Source organism: Mastomys coucha, unplaced genomic scaffold (assembly GCF_008632895.1).
Source record: "Mastomys coucha isolate ucsf_1 unplaced genomic scaffold, UCSF_Mcou_1 pScaffold9, whole genome shotgun sequence".
In the NCBI taxonomy this organism is placed as follows: Eukaryota; Metazoa; Chordata; class Mammalia; order Rodentia; family Muridae; genus Mastomys; species Mastomys coucha.
In genome coordinates, this window is record NW_022196915.1 from 25,008,950 (window position 1) to 25,030,946 (window position 21,997).

Below are 21,997 nucleotides of genomic sequence, written 5' to 3' on the forward strand. Positions count from 1 at the left end.
CATTATTGTCTTTGTGCTCATGAGATAGCCATGCACACTTAGATGTCTTTACTAACTCAAAAATATCTGACAAATTAGTATCTGTGAGCTAGAAAACAAGAAAGTATATACCTCTGATGACCTCTTTTCCCAGCCCCATCTCCATGTCAATTTATTTTATTCATTTATTTCTTCTTAACTTTCATTAAATGCCTGTAAAAGTAATGGTAGCAGTATACTATTCAAAGCACTCTGCATACAAGCACTCTGATTTCCAGGAGAGTCTTCCCAGGTAACTGTCACTTCTGCTCATTCTCAGTTGCATGTTTTCTTTGTCTAGGCATTAGTAATAATAACTTCAATGGTAACCACATCCTCACCTCAGACTATGACTTAACTGTTCACATGCTTCTAAACCACTTCTACTTTTGACTTGCTAGTAAATTTCAAGCCCTTTAAAGATTGAATATAATAGGCAATGGGGTCCAACATAATAGAGTTTTAGTTTTAGGTATAAGTGGGATAATTTTGTAAATAATATGATTTAATTTTCCAAGTTTCAAATTATGAAGCAGAACAGAGGGAACAGCATGAATCCATGAGTAGAAGTATATACCATATTGTAGATAACTGATTCATTGGTTCTCAGCCTTCCTTCCTAATGCTATGACCCTTTAGTACAGTTCCTCATGTTGTGGGGATCCTCAACCACAAAATGATATTTGTTATTACTTCATAACTGCAATTTAGGGTCATTCAACCCCTAAAGAGGTGATGACACAGAGGTTGAGAACCACCGAACTAATATGTGACATTTTAATTTTTTGTATTGATTTTATTCTACATGTCTTTGAGGCTACCAAAGGCTTCTTCGGTTCCTTCCCTCTGTGGCCAGTTATGGATACAGTCATAGTCAATTTGCAAACCTGTGTTTGTAATTTCAGCTCATATGCAGTCCAGATCTCCTGTCTTTACTCTTAAAGAAACCCAGGCACTGAAGATGTTCCCCCTTTTGTACTTTCTCAACTTGGACCAGGGAATTTCATTTGATCTGTAGTCCCTACCATGCTTTCCCATTTATATGTGAAATGCTCTTACATTCTGCTAGTCTTCTCCAAAGCTACTAATTTTATTTTTGGTGAACCAACCCCTTTATACTCAATAAATAATGTACTTTAAGCTAGGCAGTAGTGATGCACTACTTTAATCCCAGCTCTTGGAAGGCAGAGGCAGGCAGATTTCTGAGTTCAAGGCCAACCTGGTCAGAATGAGTTCCAGGACAGCCAAGGATACACAGAGAGAAATTCTGTCTCAAAAAAAAACCATATATGTGTGTGTGTGTGTGTGTACGTATACATATATATATACATATATATGAATATATGAATATATATGCATATATATAAATTTACTTTGACACATATGTGAATGTTTCCATTCACATTTTTGCATGTACTGAGATAGCCTTAATTTTGCTGTTTTTGGGTGTCTATACAGTTTGCATTAAAGCTAAGCAGAGTCTAGAAAGATGTCTTTGTAGTTAAGAGCACTAGTAGTTTTCTTCTGACAGGAGAACCAACTTCTTAGCAACACTACTACTCTCTGGACCAGAAATTATCTTAGCTTCAGAAAATCCACTGCCTCATATGAGCAGACACACTACTGTCTGCATTCAGTAATTAAGAAAGCTTTTGGTCTGCATCATCAAAGGACTTATGTATTGACAAGTGGAAGCATGTACCTTCTATGACTTCTAGGTCAGGATAGGTGTGAAAGTTACTTAGTGATGTCAGTGAATTAGATGCTTTATAGTTCTCTGTCACTGCAGCAAGAGTCTTATCACCATGCTTCATAGCTTCATATTTATAAAATTTCTTTGATTATTTAAATTATAGATTTATATTTTGTTGATGCTATATAACTCCCTAAGAGCCAACTTAGATAAGACTTAAACCAGTAGGTAATGAGAAAAGAGTCTATAAGTACAAAAAAAGAAGACTCACGTGATGGTTGACAACCTCCTATAATCCCAGTTCCAAGGGATATGATTCCCTCTTCTGGTCCCTGTGGGCACTGATGTATTACACGTACATATATGGAGGCAAGCACTCAGATACATAAAATTAAAATAAATGTTTAATTTTGAGCACAGATTATATTAACTTCTTGCCAGAAGCTCTAGAAACAATATGACACTTGCCATGCCCTGTATTTTCTTGCCAGAATGATTGACAATACCTCTTAGTGATCACAGCTCAATCAGCAAAGATGGCAGGTCATGATTAGTTTGGGACAATAAGGAAAGGTAATATTCTAAATAGCTATCACCTTTACTGTTCATGTCATTGTACAACATCCATCTTATGCAAAGTGTTATTATATAGAGCTATCTGTACAGAACATCCACCCTCCCCCATAGATTCTAGCACAGAGGTTGGAATGACATGGCTAATGAATATTTTTCTAAATTATTTAGAGCATCTTAAACAGGTTTTTAAAGTAAGATGCCTTTATAAATTTTATGGAACTCAAGAATGAAAATATTTTTAAGAGCATGTGGTGAAATGTGAGGTACTGAGACAGATGTAGATGAAGTAATGTTACTTTGAAATATGCAAAGATGAACCCTTAGAGACTGGAAGTTAGCATGGAATTCTTTTAAGTTTAGAAATGACCAATAAAGTTTGGAGTTGAACAGTCCTTTATAGTCAGTTGTGTGAGAAATACCATCATAAATGTAAAGTATAAATGAACCATTTTATTGTTTCCATGTATCATTATTATCATAGGCATTCCTTTATTCAGACATCTCTCATCTGTGTTACTTCAACAGGACTCCTGATTCACGTTTATCATAAAGATACTTTTATAAAGATACAGAGCCAACTTTTACAAGAAAGTCTGTACAGAGTCCTTGTGTCTTTAAAGCTCCCTAGTGGTACCTCTTTGAACTGACACTAACCTCAATACTCCTATCCTCTCTAAAACTCTGTGTCAACATTTTGTACCAGCCCAACATATATTACCATCTCCTTCAAGTTTTTCCAGTTAGTTCTATAACATACAGCCCAGCTTCCTGCTGATAAAGAAGCACGCTAACTTTCTTTTCATTTGACTGCCTCATGATTGTTCTTCCATTTTTCTGGATTGTCTTTATTTAGCTCTCTGATTAAAAGTTTCCTTCTTGTTACTTAGTACTATGTTGAGAGGAATGTCCTCAGAATTTGGATTTCTCCTACCCTATGTAAAATAGCTTTCCCTACTTTATTTATTATGTTGAGTTTTCAATCATTAATCAAATTTCTAGACATGTGACAATGAGGATTCTTACTTACATTTGTTGTATCTCAACTTTTAAAACTTGCATTTAAGAAAGAAATAAAGAAAAGGAAGCCCAGAAACTAACACATAGAATTGTTTACATGAGTGTAGGTGTTACAGGCAAACGGTCATGTTTACATATGAGACCAGGGATATAGAGAAATGAGCATATTTACACATGAGGAATATGTATAGAGAAACTAACATGTTTATATATGGGACAATAGATAAAAAGAAACGAACAGGTTTACATATAAAGCAATATTTGGAGAGAGGAATATCTTTATTATAGAGTCACAGACGTAGAGAAGTGACCATCTTTACATATGAGGGGATAGGATAGATATGGAAAAATGATCATGTTTATGTGTGGGACACAGGCACAGATAAATATTTTCTATTCTTGCCACCCAGTGACTCTGTACAGGAAAATGTGGCCATTGGGGTTTTAAGGATGAAGTATTGAGTTCAGAAGCTAGAACCATTGCTCTTTATTTCACCTAGACAGAACCTAGCTGGGTTAAGAGCAACATAGTGTCTCTTTGATGTCTTGTTAGCTCTGACACTTGATGAATGAATACTTAACTACTTGTCTTCTCCATAGTCAATCTCAATAAGGTCAAATAACCTGAATGCATATTTAAGATCAAAGTTGGAGGATGATAACAGATAATTGCATTTTGTGAACAGCAAATACAATTCTATGAACAACTCAATATTCTACTCAATATTCTATGGCTTTCAAGAGTTTTAAAACAACCTGAAATCCATGCTTAGCATTTAGGTTGTTGAAAGTAGGCAGCAGTACATCTTGCTAGAGGCCAATGGTTTCATGGATGGTTTGATTTGGGGAATTATCTGTCAAGTATTAAGTCATGAACAAAAGAGGCACCAGCATCCTGAGGTACAAAGAGGCAGTCAGAAAAGTTGCCATTTGCCCCTCGCTTAAGGGGAACTGTTATAGTAACTTCATGCCATGAATAAGTATGTCTAATCTCTGGAAAATAGGAGGCCTCAGGAGAAACCAGTGATGTGCTGCATCTTGTTGCCTCCTCCACAAAAACAATTTTTATGCAAAAAGCAGAAAGAAGCCCTAGTTAATCAAACCAAAGAGGCATGACAAAGACTAAAGCAAATCCCTTCAAGGAATAAGCCACAAAGCCATGTACTTATTAAGACTGAAAGCACAAGAAACCAAGTCAACAATTTGGAAATGGATTATGTAATTTAAGCTGTTGAAACTTAATATGACACAAATCTATTACTGATACCAAAATACCCATTTTAAATATTTTAACATTTCTACTAATAGTTTATATTTAGAACATTTTCTAAAGCAGTTTTCTTTGAAAGTCTGATACTGAATGCAATATTCTTATATGCTACTTTAATTTTGCCACAATTTATCTGATGCTATATTTTTAGGATTCTTATCATTTTCAGTAAATATGTTTTATACAGGAAAAGACTAAGGAAAAAGGAACAGGTGGAATATAAACATTTCATATATTATAAAATTTAGTTTCATTACACATCCTAAATTTAATAGCACATAAGGAAGATATCTAACATAATTACAGCAATATTGGATTTACTAGAATTATCACTAACTAAAAATAGTATAATTTTCTTAACTATCTGATTTCATTTTTTTTTTCTGCTAAAAGCAGAACTGTAGTGAACATCCTTATGGCATAAATTATCAAGATACAGTGTCTAAATAATTTCTATCATGAATGATTTCATCACACACAAACTGGTGTTTGTTTTATCCTTCTGTATGTGCATGTAAGTTTCTTCTTCTTGGTATTGTACCATGGTTCAGCCAACACACTATTCTCACTGAGCAATCCAACCTTCCCATTTGGTCTTAGTTGAGCCTCCAGATTCGAGAATGATATACTATACATACGAGGAAAGCAGTGAAAGCTTGCCAGAGTGTTTCATTAGCAGCTGAGTGGTCAGGCTTTCTTATTTTTAAAAGTTATTTATTTAGGATGATGTAATTTTAACATTTTGTTGTAATGATTCAATTGTATAATTTACATAATGTTTCTGTAATTACTAATCTTAAGTCCGTTTTAAAGGATTTTTATTCATGTCCATTCCTAGAAACTAAAAAAGACTCAAATTAAAACTGGCATTTATAAAACCTACATATGAAAATTATTTCTTCAATCTTATTTGTATTTTAATGTAGCACCAGTAACCATTTATAATACAATGAGCTAAATTTAAAAATATCTACATAGTATATTAATTTTGTCTATATATGAATGTATTTCTGGAACATCATTAGTACTCCGTGTGTCTTAATTTCTGGGTCAGCAAATCAGGTTCAGTGCCTCAACCATGACATTTCTGGTTCCCCGCTCAGTTGATCATTATCACTCTGTTTGCTTTTGTTTTGACAAATGGGCTTTGAATCTGCAGATTCATAAAGCAACCAGATCTTGTTTAACTTATACTTCCTAGCTGTTTTTGTATTTTGTGAGGGGCTTGCTGCTTAAGATTCTTTTGTGTTCTAACTCTATATCTTGGCCACATTTATGACTATCTCCCTACTCCTTCCCTATTGGTAGACGGTACTCACCTCTATTGAGAGTGTGATTGTGGGAAAGTCGCCTTGCACTCTAATAGAAATGAATGTACAATTTAATTGTCCACATGGTGCTCCCCATTGACTTTATGCTCTTAAAGAAGTAGTTAATTAGACTAAATTAGATAAATGGTTTATTGAAGCAACAGCACTCAACTGCTATCTGCTGTTTTCTCTGTAGGGAAAAAAAATAGCACTGACAAATGAACTAATAGATGCATGCCTTCAGATTGTTGAACTACACATTAGGCTGCCATGGTGATTTATTCTTTTATTATGCTATTGTAATCTACATGAAAATATTCATTTAATATGACACCGGACAGCAGCAATGTTCCCAATGAAAACTCTGTCAAACATTAATATAGTGAGCATACTAAATGTTCTTTCTAATTTAAAAAGCATTTCTGATGCAAATATTTATGAATAGTAGATCTGGATTTGTAATCATAGAAATTGGTTGACATGTTTTGTGCTTGCTTATCTGTTTTCCCCATGTTGGCTATAGTACCAAGCTCCAAAGCTAAGCTCAGGATACAAGGAAGTAAGAAGAAAGTGAACAGGCATGGAATTAGATTCTTTAAATGAAGCTGACTATCAGATACTTGAATTTTGTCTTGTGGAGCCTTGTTTAGGGGTTAGGAAATATTGCCTAGAGATATAGAGGTACAACTGTCCAAGAAAAGCTGGTGACTCCACAACTGATCTCTTGTCAGAATCCCTCCAATATCCCTAATCCTTGCTTTCAGTTTCCATGGAGCAAAGAAGTCATTTGTCCTCCTACTGTGGTCCATATATCGAGATCCTACTTCCCATTCTTCATGTTTCTCCAGGCTGTCAGTGATAGGGCAACCTCTTGCCAGAGTTCTAGTGTTTTATTGTGCCCAGGTTTCAACTTCTAGGGGACAAACACCATGAGATTATTTTCTTTGTCTTTTTTGTCTTTTATTTACTTAGTTATTTTTATTTATTTTTTCATTTTTACACTCCAGATTTTATCCTACACCCTGCCTTCCATGCTCTGACTGTTCCACATACCATACATCCTATTCAACCATCCACCCAACCCAACAAGCCTTCTAAACTCCCTAGGGCCTCCAGTCACTTGAGGGTTAGGTGCATCTTCTCTGACTGAACCCAGACCCAGCAGTCCTGTGCTGTATATGTGCTGGGGGCCTCATATCAGCTGGTGTATGCTGTCTGGTTGGTGGTCCAGTGTTTGAGAGATCTCGGGGGTCCAGGTTAATTGAGACTGCTGGTCCTCCTATAGGGTCGCCCTCCCCCTCAGCTTCTTACAGTCTTTCCCTAATTCAACCACAGGGGTCAGCAGCTTCTGTCCATTGGTTGGGTGCAAATATCTACATCTGACTTTTTCAACAGTTTGTTGTGTCTTCTGGAGGGCAGTAGTGATAGGTCCCTTTTTGTGAGCGCTCCATAGCCTCAGTAATAATGTCAGGACTTGGGGCTTCCCTTGATCTGGATCCCACTTTGGGCCTGTCTTTAGACCTTCTTTTCTCTAGGCTCCTCTTCATTACCATTCCTACTGTTCTTTCAGACAGGAACAATTGTGGGCCAGAGTTTTGACTGTGTGATGGCAACACCTTTCCTCACTTGATGCCCTGTGTTCCTGCTGGAGGTGGGTTCTATTAGTTCCCTCTCTTTACTGTTGGGCATTTCATCTAAGCTCCCTCCTTTGAGTCCTGAGAGTCTCTTACCTCCCAGGTCTCTGTTGTATTCTGGAGGGTCCCCCCAACCTCCTACCTCCCAAGGTTGCCTGTTTCCATTCTTTCTGCTGGACCTCAGGGCTTCAGTCCTATTCCCTTGCCCAATACCAGATCATGTTCCCCTGTCCCTTCTCCACCCGCCTCATCCCATCTACTTTCCCTCCTAGATCTCTCCCTCCCTCCCCCCTTGTGATTGCTTTCTTCACCCTCCCAAGTGGGACTGAGGTGTCCTCACTTGGAGCCTTCAGCTCCTTGACCTTATTGAGTTCTGTGAACTGTATCTTGGATATTCTGTACTTTTTTTGGCTAATATCTATTTATTAGTGAGTATATACCATGCATGTCTTTTTGTGTCTGAGTTATCTAGTGAGTACATACCATGCATGTCTTTTTGTGTCTGAGTTACCTCACTCAGGATGATACTTTCTAGTTCCATCTGTTTGCCTGCAAAACTCAGGATGTCCTTGTTCTTAATAGATGAGTAGTATTCCATTGTGTAAATTAACTGCAGTTTCTGTCCTGATATTTAGAACTTTCTACTTTTAATGCATTTGTGTCCCTTTTGTTTTTTGCTGGAGTTGCAGATTTCATGAAGAGTTCCATGGTGATAATCAAGAAAGTTGGATGATATAAAGGACTTCCATATTAGTGATCTATACATTTAGTGTTTTTATTTATCTTTTTAAATTCACTGCTCACATTAGTGTCTTCATTTAACTTTTTTCAGATAATTTTATGTTTTAATGTCAAACATAATTTTTCAGTGTCTATGTGTTTGTACATGTGTATGCACGAACACACACATGTACAAACACATTTATGCCAGTGCCCACAAAAGCCAGAAGAGGGGGTTGAATCCCCTGGAAATGGAGTCAAACTCAGGTCCTTGACAAGAGCAGGAAGTACTCTGTAGCACTTTGCCACCTCTCCACTGATGATTAAAGTATTTTCTTAGGTTCCCGTTGAAATCTTATTGTAACATATATCTTTCTTCTTTTTTATTGGTTATTTTATTTATTTACATTTCAAATGTTGCACCCCCTTCCCAGTTTCCCCTCAGCAACTACCCCATCCAATACCTCCCCTTTGCCCATATCAGGGTGATCCCCCACTCATTACCCAACTCCTGCCTCACCACTCTAGAATTCCCTCATCAAGCCTTCACAGGACCAAGGGCTTCCCCTCTAATTGATGCCAGATAAGGCAATCTTTTGCTATGTATGCAGCTTGAACTATGGGTCCCACCATGTGTACTCTTTGGTGGTTTAGTCCCGGGGAGTTCTGGGGGATCTGATTGATTGATATTGTTGTTCTTCCTGTGGGGTTGCAAACCCTATCAGCTCCATCAGTCCTCCTCCTAACTCTTCCATTGGATTCTCCAGGCTCAGCGTGAAGATTGGCTGTGAGTATCTGCATCTGTGTTGGTCAGGTGCTGGCAAAGCCTCTCAGCGGACAGGCATACCAGGCTCCTGTCAGCAAGCACTTCTTGGCATCAGCAATAATGTCAGGGCTTGGTATGTGCAGGTGGGATGGATCCCTGGGGGATGGGCAGTCTCTAGACAGGCTTTCCTTCAGTCGATGGTCCATTTTTTGTCTCTGTATATCCTTCAGATAGGGACAACTTTGAGTTAAAAATGTTGAACTAGTTGGGTGGCCCCATCTGAATACCCATAAATAAACCCACACACCTATGGTCATCTAATCTTTGACAAAGAAACCAAAGCCATCCAATGGAAAAAAAGGCAGCATATGAAACAAATGGTGCTGGTTCAAGTGGCAGTCAGCATGTAGAAGAATACAAATTGACCCATTCTTATCTCCATGTACAAAGCTCAAGTCCATGTGGATAAAGGACCTCCACATGAAACCAGATACACTGAATATGAAAGAAGAGAAAGTGGGAAAGAGCCTGGAACACATGGGCACAGGGTAAAATTCCTGAACAGAACATCAATGGCTTATGCTCTAAAATCAACTATTGATAAATGGGATCTTATAAAATTAGAAAGCTTCAGTAAGGCAAAGGACACTGTTAATAGGACAAAACAACAAGCTGCAGATTGGGAAAAGATCTTTAGCAACCCTGTTTCTTTCTTCTTTAATGTTTGCTAGTTTAACACTGATTTGCCTTTCATGTATAGCTTGGTCTGGTTTAATTTTAATTTTAGTTTTGATTTTAGCTTTCAAAATGTTCTTTAATGAACTGTTCTACTTCACACTTGATATTTGCTTTGCAAGAAGAGTTTTTTTTGTTTGTTTTTTATTTCCACTATTTTAAAGTTTCTAAACTGAAATCATTTTAACATTTGGCATTTGAAAACTATCAGTATTTTAGGAAAGAAAATAGGAATTTGTCATCTTGTGATTTTTAACTTTAATCCCACTAGAACATTTTTACATTGAAAATTCTGCATTTATTTTGTACAATTTTAATTCCACTTTTTAAAATCCTTCTTTTAACATTTTCCCATTTTCTGTCTCTCACATATTCATTCCTTTTCTTCCTATCAGTCCTTAACATCTGCCTCCTTGTGCATTACTGACCATAACTTGTTTTTACAGTGTTATAGCAGCACATACAGTAGAAATCTCATTTAGAAATGAGCCAGGAAATTGGCATGTTAGGTGGAATGCTCAGTCTTTATGTGCACAAATGGTTGTACATTGGTCCTAATTAAGTAGTACATGATCTGTTTTCTTTGTGTGACTATTCTCAAGAACAAAGAAAGAGAAATGAATCTTGGGTTATTTCTTCTACAGAGCACATGTTTAACATATTTCCAATCTTGGATTGGTGGCAGATAAATATGAGTTCATAATCACATTTGGACAATTTAGTCTATTGAGGTGAATGGATAAATGTTACCATACAGTTTTGAGTCTTGCCATGTTTTGGCCATCTTCTGATGGCAAGAGTAATGTTTGCAGCTATCATCATAACTGTCTGAAACAATGAACAAAGTGGTAATATTCTAATTATCAAGTGACCGCCTTATTCATACAGAAATTTAGATAACTCAGAAAATTGGGGTACATTTGTTCCTGTTCATTAGTTCTAGCATCTTCCTTTATTCGTCATACTTGTTATAGACAATTTGTAAGGTTTAAAGAATTAAGCCCAGGTTCAACCTTGATTAGTCTAGAATATTCTACCCTGTATTAGATTTTTAAAGCCTTACTATCTGAAAATTTTATTAAAGAAATGGCAAAATAAAGTATCAGGATGCACTATAAGTTGAAACACAACCTGTTAAATTTGTCATCTATTCTGTACATTGGTGTATAAGTTTCTTTACCTCTCTGTCCTAGACTCCTATCTTCAAATGATGTGGATATTGATTTCATAGGATTTTCATGAATATCCAATGTATACATGTAAAATTTCTAAATTCTTATATATTTTCTCAATTTTTATAATTGTTTTCTTCTATGGTAATTTTTGTACCAGGTCTCAAAATTAATACTTTTTAAAATATTTTTTCTCTTCATTTGTCTTCTGTACCACTACATAATTTTCATGTAGATTGGGAGGCATAACTTCACTCAGCTGTACAATGCCTTCCCTTACATCTTTAAAATATCATCATCAAAATCTAGCAGTGATACCTCTTGAGAGACAAATACCTATCTTGAGAGAATATAGTACCTATTCTAATGCCAAGGAAACATTATTCATTATTAGCATTCACATAATAATAAATATAGGCATAAGTTAAGGCAATAAACATTTAAGCATTTGAATTACATATGAAAGCTATTAGACAGCTCCTTGTCCACATAATGGCTTGTATAGCAATTATACATGTGAAGATTATTTCTAATAAATATTCATAGATCATATCTACAGTTAATGAAGCAGGACATAATATTTTAAATACTAGATGACTCCAATTTTCTGAGATTGTATATTTATTTCATTTAAAGTGAAAGTAAATGTAGTCAGATATCAATAGTGATTATCTCCTGATAGTAATTTGAAGTTTTCTCAAATTTTATATGTAAAATAAAATGGGACATGTTTCTAAATAAAAATTAAAATTAATTTTTACATTTAGATTTCTTTTCAATTCAAGTCAAGTATTTACAAAGAAAGAAAAACGTTAAAGCTCAAGTGATATTAAGACTCCACCTTGGCCACTTCTACAAAGGCAGCTGAGCAATGAAAGATGAATTTGCTAACTATCATACTTGATGACTCAGGCATGCCATTTCTTATGGTGTGTATAATCAAGAAAGGAAGCAGGTTGCTTTTAACTGCTTATATTCATAGATGTCTTTAAATAATTTACGTTATGTTTACTTTTACAACTTTAGCTCCCATCTTAGAAATTACATACTTTAACTCAAAGAAAGGTATTACTTACTATTTCAAGTATTTACACATCCTCTGAAACTCATTTCCTTCCATGAGAAAGAAAAATTAATGTACATCATAATATCAAATACTTAAACGTAGTAAAGGAATTACAACAAATTAAATTTGAAATGATAATAGCATGTCTAAGTAAATTGTAAACTGTAATGTGCTTAGCCTCTAAATTCAATGTTTGCAAAGAAAACACCTTAGCATTGGACAGTATGACATTGTTTAAATTATAGCACAAAGAGTAAGGTAATAGTATTATAAAATATAAACATATGTAGGAAAGTCATGAAAGACACACAATTTTATAGTTGTAGTATATTTGAATGAATGACAGATTAATTTATTATTCTTCACACTTTCAGTGACATTAATTTTAGAAGAACAACATAAAACAAATTCAAAAGAAACATATTCGTTCTTTAAATCAACCTGTGTAGAAATGTCTAGGGTTGTGGGTAACTGTCTTTTAGTTTTGGTAAGCAGAAGATTTCCTATGTTGCTTATTCCTTTTGTATTTTTTTTAAGTCAAATCAACAGTACAGCCTTCACACAATTACACAAGAGAATGCCACAGCAGTTCTCTGACTGTAAGATGCTCTTTAGCTACCTAGACCTTTTGGACCCAAGACCACAAGTTCAGTTTACATCACATAGTTTAGTTTTAAAGAAATGTCTGTGTTGTTTCATATTTGGCAACTTCTTATATGTTTAGCTTAAAATATGAAGCATTAAATGCAATAGTCAGTGAGAAAATAACAATTAGGTAAAAATTATATGAAAAAAATATATCTGTGTGAAGAAATAAATACCGGATCTTATTCATTCTGTTTCAAATTGTAAAAGGTATTCAATGAACAGTTCAGAATAAATACACACTCATTGGGTATAAATGATATCATGTTAATAATTCTATAATAGTGAAATGCTTTATAGAATGAAGTGATTTCAGAAAAGAGGTACCTTTAAAAAAAATCTACTTTGTTATAGGAACTGCTAAGAGAACACATAAATATATTTGTTTGACATTTACTTCTGTTGATAGCTTTTGAGTTTTAGGAAACAAGTATTTTATCTCTAATTTTTATGGATATAATTTGCTAGTGGTTCTTCATAATTTGATGTTTCAAGAAGAGGTTTTTGGTTTTCCACACTTTCTTTCTTTTTACTTAAATTGATGATCCTGAATTTCCTTCATGAACATGGAAAGAGCTAACACAAAGAAATATTCCAAGCTAGGAATGTCTGTTAACAATATACAGAAAACTAACAAGCCTAGGGTAAAGTGAAGAACCTTCTTATTTTACATTTAAAAGGTTCCTAGCTTATCCCTCACTAAAACAATAAAAATTGATTCCATTGCATTGGTCTCTCTTTTACATGAAACTTCCCATTTAAAAAAGTAAAAGAAGTTCATAACCTAAGAGAATCTGTACTCTGAGATGCAACAAAGGGTCCCAAGGCACTCACATATGTGGTGGTGGTGACCAGGGTCACCCACCAGGTAAAAATGCATCTACTGAGGTCACAATGTTAGCTGATTATAAGCTGCATGTGTTATTGTCTAATATTCATCAGAATAGATATTCACAATTGGATATTTGTGGAAAAGTATGAGCCAAAATATTTCCTTCTAATTATCATGTTGCATATGCAATAGTTGCATATGAAGACACAGCAAGTTTTAGGATGAAAATTTATGTTCTCCCATTTGTTTCTGTTTGAACAATTGTACCTCCCGTCCAGATTTTTGTTGATAAGATATCACTTAACAGCAGGTTTTAAAGGATAAAAATCAGAGTAAACCAGAACACATTCTTACCGCATGCATTTCTTAATGAGAGATATTGGATCCAAGGTTTCCCATGGGGTTGATATTTAACACGGCTCAGTGCTCTGTGTGCATGTAGGATTTTTTTTTTAAGTATTTTCACTTGTTTACTGTAAAAAGTATATAGTATAGATGTAGAATATATTGCAGTTGCCTCATTGGTTCATCAGACCTCTAAATATATCAAAATCAAGTTCAAAGAATGTGGGTTTCCCTCTAGTTTGATTTTGTAAAACTACTGCATAGAATCCTTATAATTTGAAATCAAGACACAACTGGAATTTTATGTCTTTGACTCAAATATTTTAACATTTCATGTTGTTTTATTGAATATGGAAAGAATTTAGACTTTCTGGGATCCTGACCAAAACAAATTATAAATACAAGAATCAGTGCTTGTCTGGATGGTGCTGAAGAAGCATATTGGTACTGATTTGTCGAAACAGCAATTGTGAACAAAAACCATTATGTACACACTGCTTTTTGATGCCCTCAACAATAGGATTATTTTGAACCTTAATGTAAAAGGTTTACTAAACCTTTTACTAAAAATTTATTCAATTTTTAAGAATTTATTTTTAATATTTTTAGTTGTACCAGGTAGAATAATAAACACCTATGATCAATCCAGTAAGCTGAAGCAGAAGATTGTATATTCACTGATATTCTGTGGTACATGGCAGTACTCTTCGCTCAATACAAACAACCAAAAATATAAAATGCAAATAACTGAGATCCTCAATATTTATGATTTACTTTTTATAACAAATGCATCTGTCTAGTGTGTATGTAAGTGAAGGATACAGTTATGCTCTTCTGCCTGGTGTGAAGTGGATTTGCTCTGTTATTGAAAAACTCTTACATTTCATTTAAGACAAATGTGAAGCAAAGCTTGACCTGTGATTTCAAGCTTCAGAATCACGTGTTTCTTGTCCACCCATTCTTCATCACCTGACCTTGGTAAATTTGCCCTAAGTCTAACCATATTAACAACCCTATTAATCTATGGCATGTACTGTTATACATGCCAATCTTATTGATTGATACATAGGTTAAGACTTTTGTAAGATTCTGTGAGATAGATCTATAGGTATGACCTACATAAAAAGAGTGCTGAATGATCATATAAAATCTGGAAAAAACTGGAGAACAAGATGCTTGACTGAAAGAAAATGAAATACATCATCACATTCCTTATATAACAGATGAGGTCAAGAGACCACTCTTATCTGCAAGTTAGAAACTTTCGCAAAGATGGATGTCTAATTCATTTTCAACACACCCAGGTTCTTTCTCTTCACACAGTTCTTTCTTTGACAACAAGTACACATGCAATCAATACAGGTATTCATGACAATTATCAAATGGCAAGAAGCTTTCTATTTATACTAAATTTGTATGGTCACTCTGTCACTGATTTCACCTGGGTGTCTGACATTACTGCACAGAGTGTCTTCTCCCTAAACACTCTGCCCTTACTAGAGTTTAGTGTTACCATAGGTCAAAGGCATTGTTAGAATATATTTAATTTTAAAAAAAGCATTTGAGACAATTATACAAATAGAGACAGTAGTCATTTAAACTCATCATTTAATTGTAAATTTAAGAGAAAATCTAACATATTTCAATACTAGATTTTGTGAAAATTTTCATTCAAAATTCAAAGATATTTCAGTCTAAGAAGGAGAATGAACTGAAAATGGTTGTTTGATGAACCGTGGCCATTTGTCTGTCCATGAAAGCTTCATGGCATTCCATGAGGTAACCACTTGGTGTACTTCAAATGAAGAAAAGATAAAGGTACCCAAGTAACCACCCGAAATTAATATTTATATTGTGGGCATATTACCAGTAGGAACAGATGAGTGAAAATGGATGATATAAATCAAAGAAAGAAAATGTACTTCCGTTACTCTCAGTATTTCTTTAAAAGGAAAGAATAGAAAAAAAAGGAAGAGATAAAGCTTATTTGAAGGCGTCATTTACCAGGGCAAACTGAGTGTTAATAAAATTGAGAACAGCCTAGAAACCTTAGACTAGTTTTGCCTGGAATGAGGACTGAATTTCTGAAGACAAGATACAAACAGCATAGACATGCTATCTGTTGAAAATGCTGCACTGAAGCTATACAATTGAATAATAATAAAAATTATTCTTTATATATAAAATGTTTCCCAGATACCAAAAGGTCAAATAAAAATCCCTCCCCACCTGCTGTGTTCTTAGGTATACCATATACTTATTTGAGACAGGTTTCTTAGCACTTAATCTTAGGTTTGCAGGGCTGGAATCAGAGATCCTCCCACCTCCACCACACACACATTAAAGATTTGTTATTTCCTATAGCACCATATGGCAAGATAAGTGTATGGTCGTGGCTGCAAGGGCTGAATGTATTCTGGTGGAGATCTGGTTATTGGCAGCCTCAACTTTGGCACCAGGACCCTTCTAAAATTGTAGCTATTCATTTCACAACTCAGGGAGTATTCTGAAGTCTGTACGTCCCTTTTACTCTTTTTGGTCAGTATGTTATATCACTACTGTGTGGAGGGCCAAGAGCAGTGGACTTCTATGCTATCCTCTATTGTTACTTAGAAATGATGGGAGTCATTGGATGTTTGATAAATTCACCTTCATTCACAGGAAGGTAGATACTGCAGTAGAGTCTGAAAGAGAGTGCTTAATATACACAGGAAGAGAGAAACGAGAAGCTAACTCTCCCACATAATTTCTACTCTACCTTAGTAACATCTATTGGTCAACACCAGCATTCCACAATAGTTACCAGTAATTTAAAATATTTTGTTATATAAAAACACATACCATAAAAAATGATTCAAAGCAAAAATATAATGGGTGATATTCAATCCAGTTGATGATGTATATGTTGCTTATTTAATTACAAACATGTGTTCTCACAATAAAGATGAAGGATATGAAGCAAATTCAAAGGTATGGAGTAGAAATTACCATGCCCTAATAAGTATATGACCTTGAGGAACAAAGCAATGATGGATCAGGTATTTACCAGATCAGGTTTACATAGAAAGTCTCAGTGCTTTCTGTAAGGGACACTTGTTAGTTGATGATCTAAGATGTGCCCTTTGAACGTAGACACTTTGCAGGAGTACTTCCTGTTTAAAAAGGAAACAAAGGCCATGGCAACTACCACAAATAGCTATTTTTGTCTTGAGTGTTCAGAAAATACTAAAACCTATAAAGGTTCCATAACATGGTTGTTGAATTTGCCTGATACTTGTTATTTTCAGAATGTGGGGGAAAGGCTTGTAGCATAATCATATGGTATGAAGTCTTTATTAAAGTAAGATGTTATATTGGGACTTAAGTTATATTGATCTTACTGCATTTTTGTTTGCTTGTTGTTTGTTTTTTGATTTTTGTAAAGTAATTTCACTTCCTCAGAGTACCTGTTCTCCTAGTTAGATGAATAGAATTTTTAGATGAACAATATTTAACATTTTACAGACAAAAGAAAGAAGGAAAGAAGGAAGCAACAAAAGAAACCACAATAAAACAAATAAAAACAAAAATCAAAACAATTTTACAAAGTTAACTTCAACATACCAGTGTGGCCTCACTTATTTGATACTTGTGGTAATTAACAACATAATGGCCCAGTAGATGCTCAACTTTCAGGATTTTATAAACCTACAAAAACCATCTAAGATTTTCATAAATAGAAAATGTTTTCAAGTGTAACTAAGTTGAGCGAGAATATATTAAAAATTTACAATGTTTGAAAATGCTGACAATCTTGCTGCTCTAGTCAAAGCAAGCAAACTCTAATAGATACAAACGATCCCACACAACTTTTGTCACATACAAGGTAGGTTTTCATCAAAGTGTTTTAAACATCCAAGACCTCACTTTCCTATTAAACCCTTTTGATCAGCTTTTTAATGCTCTTTCTGTTCCCTATGTGGTATTCTATCTGATATCAATGAGGGTTCACAGATAACAATTTGCAATGTATTTAGCACAAATAAACTTACCTCAAGAAAGAATTGCATGTTTTCTCTGCTTGAGACAGAAACCAATGAAATTTTAAACAAGTGTTCCCAAAACTACAGTAAAAGCAATCTTTTATATACTTTCAAATACTGTGCCTTTTTATTTTAAACAGTGTAAACATAACAACACCACCAATAATTGAATAAAGACTGGGTATGTGAACACTAGTTTCCTTGAATGCCCCATGAAAATTAGGGAAAATAAAACAGACACATCTTCAGGAGAGGTTTTCAGTTCACCTTAGCAGTGGTAAAAATATTGCTTTATTCCAAATGAACATACAACACAATTTGTTGTTTGGGGGCATTGCTTGTGAACTGAATAGTCTGGTATTTGTGGTTTTTAACAATTTATTCCTTCCACATTAACCACAGAAGCCAATGCCTCTGTCTACACAGAGCATACTTGCTGTAAAGTAGCAATGAGGATGACAAGAAATAAAATAGTCAGCTGTCAATTTGATGATTGGCTTGTGTCAGTAATTTAAGTAAATGATTAAAATTAAGCACATCCTCCATTAATTTGCTTTGTGATGCTGATATCAATAAACCAAAGGCTGTCCTTTTCAATAGTATTCACATCAGAAAATGGTCTAGACATTGTCAAGAGTTTTAAAAGACCCCACCATGCAAGTTACCTTGGTTTAAGAACTGGCTAACCAAATTTACATTTAATGGAAAATTTAAAGTGAAAAGATCTTAAAGGGGAAATCTCTTCTGAATATTAGTTTCCCTGATGTTTCAGAACAAATTGTAGCAAGCTTTAATACACACCCACATGCACACACATACGTACAGGGAACACATGTGCATCTAGCATATGTGCTTGGGTGAGCAAGCCTATAACACTTGCAGCCTCACACCTGTGCACACAGGCACACACACACACACACACACACACACAGACACACACACACACACACACACATACACACCACACACAGAGATGCCCTTTCAGAGCTTCTAAACACTCTCCAAGAAAAACATTTCTATTATCATGATTTTAATAACACAACGTTGTCATTTTGTCTCTTTTCCTATAATAATTTCACACCTCCCTCTGAGGTTCTGTGCTTTCAAATTACAGAGAAAGATGGCACATGAGAGTAGCTAATTTTGCCCAAATTACTTCTATTTTCTGTCTTCCCTCTTGCTCATGTTTTCCGGCCATTCTTTGAAAATCAAATACGAAGCACTACATTCCTCGACATGACATAACCTGTAGAGAGAGCATTGATGAATAGAAATTTAGGGGTTGGAACTCAAGAGCCAAATGGCCAGAGCTACCTGCTTAACTGGCACATCTGCCCTTGGAATAAGCTTCGTCCCTTTGAAGCTAGGAGAACACCAGTTTCTTTTCCAGATAGACACTGGCATTATGGGACCAAAGGTTGGAAATGCCCAATCTTCCAAGAGCTAAAGAGGACAGTGTAAGGACTAGCTGAAATTGGATTCAGAATTCTCCCCTAAAGCTTTAGTGGTAAGCTTTATCCCTCCTAAAACGCTTCTTTCCCTTTAAAAAAATATTTTGTTAAAAAACACTATGATATGAGGGTGGCAGACTATTTGGTTTCTTCTAAGTAGATGCTCTTAAATTAATGCATATAAATAATTTGTATTTAATTTCCTCTCCTTCCTGTTGAGCAAAGCATAGAATGCACAGATTCCTACATCTGGAGTCACTTGGTTAGCACAGAGTCTCTTTGTATTTCATTTCTTAAGACAAATTGTGCCTCTCGTTCTGATTTGGCCGTGGGACTCAGGGGGAGAAAGGCTGTGTTTTCGCTCGCACTGTCCTCAGTTTCCATGCTGGCCAGTTCATAGTCTTCTGACCGTCTGGCATCAGTCAGAATCCGGATCTGTTCCTGCACGGTCTCTAGTAATATTTTCACTTCCTGTTGTTCTTCTAGAAGACAATCGCTGACTGGAATACTCGCGTTGACAATGTCAGCGGAGTAGGAGTTTTTGCACCATTTAATGCTTTTGACGTCAGAAATCCCTGGCATTTGCATGCAGGTTTCGTCTAGACCCACCGATGGGATGATGGGCACAGAATTGGCCCTTGGGGATAAATAACCCACCAGGTCCTTTTGATCCAAACTATTAAAATAGGGGTTTGTCTCTCTTGAAGGCAGTTGCATATTTATTGATGCATTTTGTTGGGATCTTAAGCCATTGGACACATACCTGGAAAAAAAAAAGGAACAGAGTCATACCGCAGCTCCCACTGTGCCTCTGAGAACCATACTATCCAAAAATCACTTTCCACATGCACCATTTCACTGACTTCTCACAGCAACCCCATTAGACGGATACTATGCTCCCACGGACAGCAACTTGAAATTCAGATCAGTGAAGTGACTTGCTCAAGGTCACACAGAAAAATAAGGGACAGACTGAGACTCAAACCCAGATCTTCTTACTTTAAGTCCAGGGGTCTTTCAACACACCACAGCTGTATAGGCAGGTGGGATAAAGTCTTCCTGACCTCTATCCTAGAATACAAAGTAAATGGGTATTGAGCACATCAGTGTGGCCTTTTCCATTGTGACAAACAGGACACGACCATGGCATCACTTCACTCATACCTTAGTCACCCTCTCAGCCTTGCATCTGTCTCATAGAATTGTGTGGTCAACATCACTAGGGGTCATCAGGAAGATGATTTTGCCCATCAAGGTGTTGTAGTCATCAAAGCTTCTGTTTTATACATGGAATGTGAGCCTGATGGCTGTTCGCATTTTGCTCTGTACGAACTGCCTTGGTGGCCCATCGCTGAACCAGAGGACAACCATAGGCACATTCAGTTCCTCTGCCTGCCTAATGGGAACATGAAGCATCCTTTCAATCTAGTAGTATTTTTGGTGTCCTGCCAGTGAAAGAGGGTACTGGTGTACCTCAATGGCTTATTACAAATGCCAGTGTGCAAATCCTTAAACTTAAAGATTCCAGGATCTGAGTTTTGAACTGCTTAGGGCTGCAGACTTTCTTCCTTTGATCTTTCCAGTGCCAGGAAGGAAATGTGTATCAGACATCATGAAAAGGGCTTTGGGTAGATTTGGGTAGATTTGGCTGTATGGTAGATTTTATTCTACTTCTAGTAAGTTATTCCTAAATACTAAATCTTAACATGTAAGCATATGCTAAACAACTATATCTATGGAATAGATTTAATTTTCTTAGCCTATATTGTAATGTAAATAATTGTTTCTATACATGTAAAAATAGTTTCAATGAAATGTATTGAACAGCTACAAAGAAGTCTCTACTGTGAAGTCACAAAGGGAGCAGTTTCACCAGAATGGGTAAAAAGGGGTGGATAGTAACCATGTCTTTTCTCAGTGTATTCACAATAGAGTTGGTCACCAATTCCTGATCTAATGAACATATAATGAATGAATATATCTCCAAGGAAATGAGTCTTTTATAGTGCATTAACTATATCAGACATAGCAGCTAAAATTTACACGGTGACTTGAGAAAGTACTTTCATATCCAATTACATCATGTAGAATACTATTTTAGTGTATTATTCTTATGTGATAAAAGAGTAGATAATTCTGAGGGGCGTTCATATGACCTGTCCCAAGCTGCACCTTTACATGAGTGACTGAAGGAAGATTCTGTAATTTTCCTTCTGTTACTATAAAATTGTCACTATAGAATCAGAACCAGCTAATGAAGGGATATCCTAAGGTAAACTGGACTATAACATCTTTTGGGGTGCTTAATTTTGTATAGCCATGCATAAGAAAAGTCCTTGTTGGATCTTATCCCTGGCCTTGTATGACAGAAAATCAGATTCTAAAAGTTTAATACATGAGCCAATCTCAATAAAAGAAAGGAGCAAGCCTCTGCCCATTTGTTTAGTCATTGGCACCATACTTCCAAATGGAAAAATGTACAGGAAATATGCCTTTCTATTTACATAAAGAAGAGAGCTAAGAAGTCTGGCTGGAATAATACTGTATCTGCATCAATGTGGTAGATCTATAGACAGAATCTAGTAAGTAGTAATGTGATGATGACAGCAGCAGAGTCTTACAGATATGTAAATTCTATTTGTAAAATGTTGAATACCTTAGGCAATGTTTATAACTAACTGCCACAGTGATTCATCAATGTGACATGACCTCTCAACAAAGGAAA

At 35.6% G+C, this 21,997-nt stretch overlaps 1 protein-coding gene across 10 annotated transcripts in view; it reads right to left on the reverse strand.

The window, feature by feature from the left end:
- Positions 1–12,289: 12,289 nt before the first annotated feature.
- Positions 12,290–21,997, reverse strand: part of Nrg3 (neuregulin 3) — a 1,082,533-nt gene continuing 1,072,825 nt past the window's right edge. For 6 of the 10 annotated variants that reach the window (XM_031362861.1, XM_031362862.1, XM_031362863.1 and 3 more), the window contains 2 exons: positions 20,272–20,343; positions 12,290–20,035 (listed from right to left, as the gene is read on the reverse strand). In XM_031362861.1, the coding sequence (XP_031218721.1) occupies positions 19,528–20,035; positions 20,272–20,343 (580 nt within the window). In that variant the 3' untranslated portion in view covers positions 12,290–19,527. The remainder of the gene's footprint in view (positions 20,036–20,271; positions 20,344–21,997) is intronic. The other 4 variants (XM_031362867.1, XM_031362865.1, XM_031362866.1 and 1 more) reach the window with 1 other exon arrangement.